The sequence below is a fragment of the Setaria italica genome, chromosome V (genome assembly GCF_000263155.2).
Source record: "Setaria italica strain Yugu1 chromosome V, Setaria_italica_v2.0, whole genome shotgun sequence".
NCBI lineage: Eukaryota > Viridiplantae > Streptophyta > Magnoliopsida > Poales > Poaceae > Setaria > Setaria italica.
The window spans coordinates 1,035,265-1,042,273 of record NC_028454.1 but is presented as its reverse complement, the minus strand read 5'-3'; the positions used below and the strand labels follow the sequence as shown (position 1 = coordinate 1,042,273).

At 49.7% G+C, this 7,009-nt stretch overlaps 2 protein-coding genes across 2 annotated transcripts; one reads left to right on the top strand and one right to left on the bottom strand.

Annotated features, from left to right (window-relative positions):
• Window positions 1–3,613: 3,613 nt before the first annotated feature.
• LOC106804323 (uncharacterized mitochondrial protein AtMg00810-like) lies at window positions 3,614–4,507 on the top strand. Its single transcript, XM_014805176.1, has one exon. The coding sequence runs from the start codon at window positions 3,614–3,616 to the stop codon at window positions 4,505–4,507; it is 894 nt and encodes a 297-aa protein (XP_014660662.1).
• A 132-nt stretch (window positions 4,508–4,639) lies between these two features.
• On the bottom strand, window positions 4,640–5,806 carry LOC101757206 (protein LYK5-like). Its single transcript, XM_004971425.1, has 4 exons — window positions 5,553–5,806; window positions 5,123–5,465; window positions 4,863–5,005; window positions 4,640–4,751 (listed from the first exon to the last, which is right to left on the bottom strand). The coding sequence occupies exons 1-4, from the start codon at window positions 5,804–5,806 to the stop codon at window positions 4,640–4,642; spliced, it is 852 nt and encodes a 283-aa protein (XP_004971482.1).
• Between the last annotated feature and the right edge of the window lie 1,203 nt (window positions 5,807–7,009).

Below are 7,009 nucleotides of genomic sequence, written 5' to 3'. Positions count from 1 at the left end.
CATCTCACCACACAAATGCATCAGCTAACCTTAGAAACTGAACTCCATTCAAAAGAAAGGTACTATATGCAAAATCATCGCTCTTCCATACGATTTTGAGAACATTTTCTGAATTGCACGACAGATTAGGCATAGCGGGCACGATGCTTGCTGAATTTCCAATCCAAGCTCGATTTGCGATATCCGTACCTCTTTTTCTTTAAGCTTCCCCTCCTCTGAGTTGTACCGCCCAGATTGGTAGAAGCACCTCTGCAAAAAGTGCTCCATCTTATCGCCACAGTTCTCCCTATTGGTCGCTCAAATAGAATTTCCATTACATTTAGAATATAACTTTGGGGATCAAGAATGTCTACAAAAGGTATGAAGTGATACTCATTGGATGGTTGACAAGCTTAGATGGATTGCATATGTAGCAGGTAGTCGTTTGAGTCACTAAACTTAAAAACACTGAATTTCTGAACTTCATACACTCTTTAATTTATGGAAATGCTCCTGAAGTCCATTTAAAATCAAACCGTAAATGATTTGAAATTAGTGATGTAATATTGCAATGGCGCAGTAGTAAAGTACATTATACGATTTCCTATATTTTGGCTCTCCAATCTGATAGCTAGAACTGGATCCATGGTGCAAAACTATTGTAGTATTGTAGTGTTGAACTGTTGAGATATACCAATACATACTAATTTTTTTTGCGAGTATACCAATACATACTAATTTTTCTTTGCAAGTATACCAATACATACTAATGACAGAGCAAGAACATACCTTTTGTCAATTCGACATGTCAGTGTCATGCTAATCATGTTCCTGAGCTCTTCATTGCTCATCTTGCTACGGGCATAACCAAACACTGTAAAATGCTGCATTAACCATGGTTAGCTGTAACTGAAACTATCACACATTCAGTAGCCCCACCCAAACCAAAACAGCCACAGCAAGGTTCATGGAACCGCATCATCCACAGCCGAGCAATGAGGTCACAACCTTCGGGAGGCAGTCCTCGTAGAACAAGGCCAAGAGCGCCAGGAAGATCTTCTTGGCGAGGTCGCCGGAGGCACCCATGATGGTGATCTGACGGTGCTCCCTCCTTGCTCTGGTGGCCCATCTCCAGCTGGCTCTCCATCTAGCACCTCTGCAGGAACTACCTCTGCTTATAGCCATCATGGCACAGCTACTTGCTCGTCCTCCCTCTCCTCCTTTGTCGGATCCGGCTGGCCCCCACTCCCTCTTCCCCAGCTCCTCCTCCCTCTCCCCCAACCGAGGCAGGCGGCCGGGGGCTGCACCGCGGCGACGCGGGAGCCCTCCGACAAGTGGGACCCACTTGTCAGGGCGAACGAAATTTTTTTAACAGAAGCTTTACTTGCTTTAATATTAGGTAGAGATTTTCCACCATATTGCTGCTTTGCATGGTCATAAAACTACATGCAATAAATTCCTAGAGCAGTGGACTGAGATGAGAGTAAACCCAAGCTGATTGCAGACTTTTTTTTCGTTTTTGAAACTTAGATTAGATATTACTGCTCTAAAAATACTTCCTCCGTTCCAAATTGTAGGTCGTTTTGACTTTTCTAGGTGTATAAATCTTGCTATGCACCTAGATACAGTATATGTCTAGATGCATAATAATATCTATGAACATGAAAAAGCCAAAATGACCTACAATATGGAACGGAGGGAGTATTTGGATACTCGTCCAATTCTGTTGCATAATTACAAGGCAGACTTTTTTTTTTAAGTTCTCAAAGCGATCGCCAACAAGATCCATTGAGTGTCTCACTTCAACAAATCAAAATAACGTGTGTTAGAGCCAGTCAAATACAATCACACATGTTCTCCGATGTTATGTTCTCCGATGTTGTGAATCGAGGTATCGAGGAGTATCTATAGTCATTTTTGGCAATGAGATTGGTATGATCGCTAGTACTGAAGTAGTTTAACATCTCTAAATAGGTTGACATTTGCGTTAGAAAAAAGGTGCGACACCCAAGAGGAACAAATCAAAAGAACGTTTACATAGAGAGACATTCGTATACAATCAAATATGTTCTCAGACTTTGTGAATTGAGAACTTGTGCGTGTATAAAGATAGTCTTCTCTATGTTGAAATCTGACAGTCCTGGACATCTGAATGATAACTCGGTAGAGTAGGCTTGTTCTACATTAGCGTGACTACTGCCCACACTCTCGAACAATCCCATCTGAATCCTATCATCTCTCCGTCGTTAAAAACTCACAGCTTGATAGCTCGCTCAACTCGTAATCAGCTAGCTAGGCTCATTACATTATTTTCTAATGAGCTGAGCTTACGTTTCAGCTCGTTAGAGATAAGGAGTCGGCTTGAGCTAGCTCACATAACCATATTTCTCCAAAAAATAGTCTTCTCTATGTTGAAATCTGATAGCCCTAACATCTGAATGATAACCCGGCAGAGCAGGCTTGCTCTACCTAAGCGTGATTACTGCCCACCCTCCCACAACATTATCTGAATCCTATCGTCCTCTCTGTTGTTAAAAGCTCGCAGCTTGCTCAACTCATAATCAGCTAGGCTCATTGCATTTTTCTAATGAGCTGAGCTTATCGTTTCAGCTTGTTAGAGATAAGGAGTCAGCTTGAGCTAGCTCACGAGCCAGAGGAGCAGATCCTCTCCCAGGTCCCATCCTTGTCTCCTCAGCTCCTCCATCCTCGCCGTCTCTCTATCATATTGCGCATTGTCCTATCGTCACTTGGACTCGGCACGGAGGGGCATCAGCAGCCGCGTAGGTGAGGCCGCAGGAGTTTAGATGCTCTAGCTTTGATTTGACTCGTTTTATTTTGTGCAGCTTCGTTATCTCGGATGAGAGAGCACCTAATAATAGTAATAGGTGAGGGAGCTTGAATCATTTCTGTTAAAATAAATTTCTTGTGTAAATCTGCTAGATTCTGATTTGAAATGCTCCATTCAGTTTTCTGCGAAGAGATCTCATAGCTCACGGACCGACGCGCCGCTGGGTCATGCAGGATTGCAGGAGGAGCCATGGACGACGAGGTGATCCAATTTCAACGCCCACAACTCCGATGAGCTCGAGCCCAAATCCAACGCACCTAGCTCCTTCCTATCGTCTCGCGCCACCGTGCCGTCATTAAGGTGGCTTCACGCCCTCACCGTCGCTAATACTGTCCAATCGCTGAGAGGTCTCCAGCTCGCGAGCCAAAACGAGGTGGCTCGAGCTACTAATTACGAGCCGAGCAAAAATGAGGGTGCGTTTCCAATGGCGTTGTGCGTTCGAGCCGAGTCCGGTCCGATGGCGTTGTCATGCAGCCGTGAAAAGCCAACCGATGAAGCTGAGTACACATGCAGTCCTGGAGCCGAGTACAGGAGCCGCGAAAACTTCGGAAACGCGAAGCGACGCCAACCGACGGATTGAAGCGGACTCCACGCATCGGCCGAGCGGACTGGGTATGCACCGGATGCGTTTTGCATCCGGTCTGCACCCAATTTTCTTCCTGCTCTGAGGAACATGGAGTGTACTCACGCGGCACAGGACGTGAGCGTTTGCTCCTTGGTGTGTACGTGGACGACTTGATTCTCACCGGTGCTGACCCAGGTGAAGTCGAGACGTTCAAGAAGGAGATGAAGAGCTCCTTTAAGATGAGCGATCTTGGGTGCCTTAGCTACTACTTGGGCATCGAAGTGAAGCAGGAACGTGGGCGCATCACATTGTGTCAAGCTGCGTACGCAGCAAAGCTACTGGAGAGAGCTGGGATGAGCGGCTGCAACAGCACGCAGACGCCCATGGAGACTCGCTTGAAACTGAGTAAGAAAAGCTCCAACCCACCCGTCGATCCTACTTTATTTCGAAGTATTGTTGGAAGTCTACGCTACCTGGTACATACCCGGCCAGATATCAGTTCTGCCGTTGGGTACGTGAGTCGATTCATGGAAAAACCGACCACGAAACACTTCAGCGCCGTCAAGCACCTGCTGCGCTACATTGCGGGCAGGCTCCACTATGGCATCGTCTACACCAGGGACGACAACGACCTCAAGCTCCAAGGCTTCAGCGATGCGGATATGGCAGGAGACGTGGAGGATCGCAAGAGCACTACCAGCGTGTTGTTCTGTCTCGGCCGTGCACCAGTAACATGGCAGTCACAGAAACAGCCCGTGGTTGCCCTCTCGTCGTGTGAAGCTGAATACATCGCAGCCTCGACAGCGGCGTGCCAAGGCATCTGGTTGGGACGGCTGCTTGGCAGCTTCTACGGGCGAGCAGCCAGCGTCGCCAACATCCACATCGACAATCAGTCGGCAATTCAACTCTGCAAGAATCCGGTCTTCCATGGCTGGAGCAAACACATTGACACGTGCTTCCACTACATCCGGGAGTGTGTCGAGGGTGGCCGAGTTGCCATCCACAAGATTCACACCGACGATCAGCTGGCGGACATACTGACCAAACCACTTGGACGGGTGAGGTTTCAGCATCTACGCTTGAAGATCGGCGTCGTCGACATCGGCAACAACTAGATTAGGGGGAGTTTGTTAGATAATCTCGTTGTTTAGTTTGTTTAGTTTGATTTGTCATTATTTGCTTTCTGTTGTTGGATGTGTAACAATAGGAATAATTCTCGGCCAGGTTGTTGATGCCGTGACCGAGCTCTAGGTGAGCATGCCTCCACGCTGCGTCGTGAGCGGCATGCGCGTCGTGCGGACGTTCGTGCGCGGGCCTCCGCTGGTGCTGCAGTATGGCCGGGCCACGACTCGTTCGTAGCTGAATAAAAAGGAAAGGAATATAGAACAGAAAAGCTGCTGGTTCTTTTGGGCGGCACCAAAACCTTCTGTTCGTGTGATCAAAAAAGAGTGCGAGAGACAGAGTTCTAACCAACAGACCGCGACCACCCTGAGGGCGTGCTTGATCCTGCCGCTGTTGGGGAGGAGGGACCGCCGCTGGTGGTGCGGGGAGTGGCGGACGAGCCTGGCGGCGAGGGCGAGGTCGTGGGAGGCGAGGTGGACGTAGCGGCGGGCCTGCGTGCGTGTCGCCGAGGTAGCGGAAGTAGGCGGTCATGAAGGCGAGGAGGCCAGACTCGGAGTGGTCGGCTTTCTGGTACCAGGAGCGCGCCACGAGCGGGTGCGGCGGCGTGCGTGGTCTCCCTCGGGCCGCCCGGTGGCGCAGCAGCGCGACGGCCACGCTGCTCCCCTACGCGGCGCCTCCTCCGCGGCCTCCCACAACAGCATCTCCTCATCCATCTCGGCGTCCGCGAACGCGGCCTCCTTCCTGGACAGCAGCTCAAGGAGGATGACCCCGAAGGCGAACACGTCGAGCTTGGGAGTGATGAGGCCATGCTCGAGGTACTCGGGGGTGAGGTACCCCTGCGTGCCCACGACGTGGAGCGTGAGTTGCGCGCCACCGTCGACCGCGACGACCGCGTGTGCGAGCCTGAAGCTGGACACCTTGGTGCGGAGGTCGCCGTCGAGGAGGAAGTTGCTGCTCTTGAGGTTCTTGTGCACGCATGGCTGGTTCGTGTAGTGGTGGAGGTAGTTGAGCCCGTCGGCGATGTCGAATGCCACCTACACACGCTGCCTCCACCGGAGGGTGCTGCCGCAGCCACCGCCACCGCAGCGGCCGTGGAGCCAGTCGCTGAGCGCGCCGTTCTCGGTGAACTCGAAGACAAGGTAGGTATCACCGCGGTGGACGCAGAGGGCCAAGAGGCGGACGAGGCAGGAGTAGTTGACGCGCATCAGGATGCCCACATGGCCGCTGACGTCGCCGACCACCCACTTTACCGCTGCCGCGGCGCCGTTGATGACAGCCTGGTACACGGACATGCCCGGCACCAGGCGCTCCTAGGCGAACCCCGTGGTGGCCTTCTCAAGATTTGAGTACTTGTACACCGTCAGCGCCTCCACGGCCCAGCGCACGTCGTTGGCCACCTCGCCGGCGTCGCCGACAAGGACAGCGTCGTGTTGGTGGTGGTCATGACGTGAGACCGAGCCTGAGCCAGAAAAGCGCGTGACGAAGGGGATGAGCCGTGAGCGGGGCAATTTTCTCATTTTCGATCCAGAAACACAATAGAGAAGAAAAATGTTCCTATGTGTTGACGCCGGATTTTGACACGTGTATGAAATTGGCGTCAAAGAAGGAGAAAAGTGGCCAGTGCTGCGGCTAGAAGCTACAGTTGGAAATCGGCTAATTAAGCTATAGTGTTTCGGCCGACTAGTAGAGGGAGTTGATAAAGGCTGGCCGCTTGGGAGTCGGGATGGTTTGGCCGGTATGAGCCTAAGGTGGGCCAAGATAAAGAATAGCTGAAGATGGAGATTAGCCCGTGGGAAAATAATAACCAACTTGGGTACGAGTTGTGTTTGTAAATATTTATTATCGTTTTAAATTAGAGATAGATCCTAGTCGGTTAGGAAATCACTTGTGGCAGGGTATAAATAGCTGCCTCGTGAGGCTTGTAAAACAACACATCAATCAATACAACAAATCTACTTTTTCCTCGTACTTTACTTTCAAGTCGGCGACTTCACCAAAATATTTTTTCTTTCACGAGTTCGTACGGGTTGGCAGGGTTGCATCGACAAGATCTCCGACCGATTCTGTAAGTTCCACTTAACGAGTAATATCTAAGCTTTAACTTCAGGCGCATCCCTGTTGTTTCGTTTAGATTTATTCCCCAGTTATCGATATCAACTAGAATCATATGTTTTACCTGTTATTTTAGTTTTTATCACCAGTTATCCAGCTTGAGATACGAACTGTCGGCTTTTATTACTTTTATTCTTTGTTATCACATAGCCGATTAGATCTATCCCAAGTGTTGCTTCTCTAGCGTTGTTTAGCTTGCTCTAGTAGTTTTCTTTACAATCGCTACACGGTATCGGCTATTTTATAGCTGGTCACCTCTCCAGTGAATCGGCCGATTCGCTGATACGTTTTTAAGACAGATCAGAACTTTAGCCGATCGAGGCCCTTGGAATTTAATATTTTTATTTATTTGTCAATCAATAGGTCAGATTGGCTGGCACGCC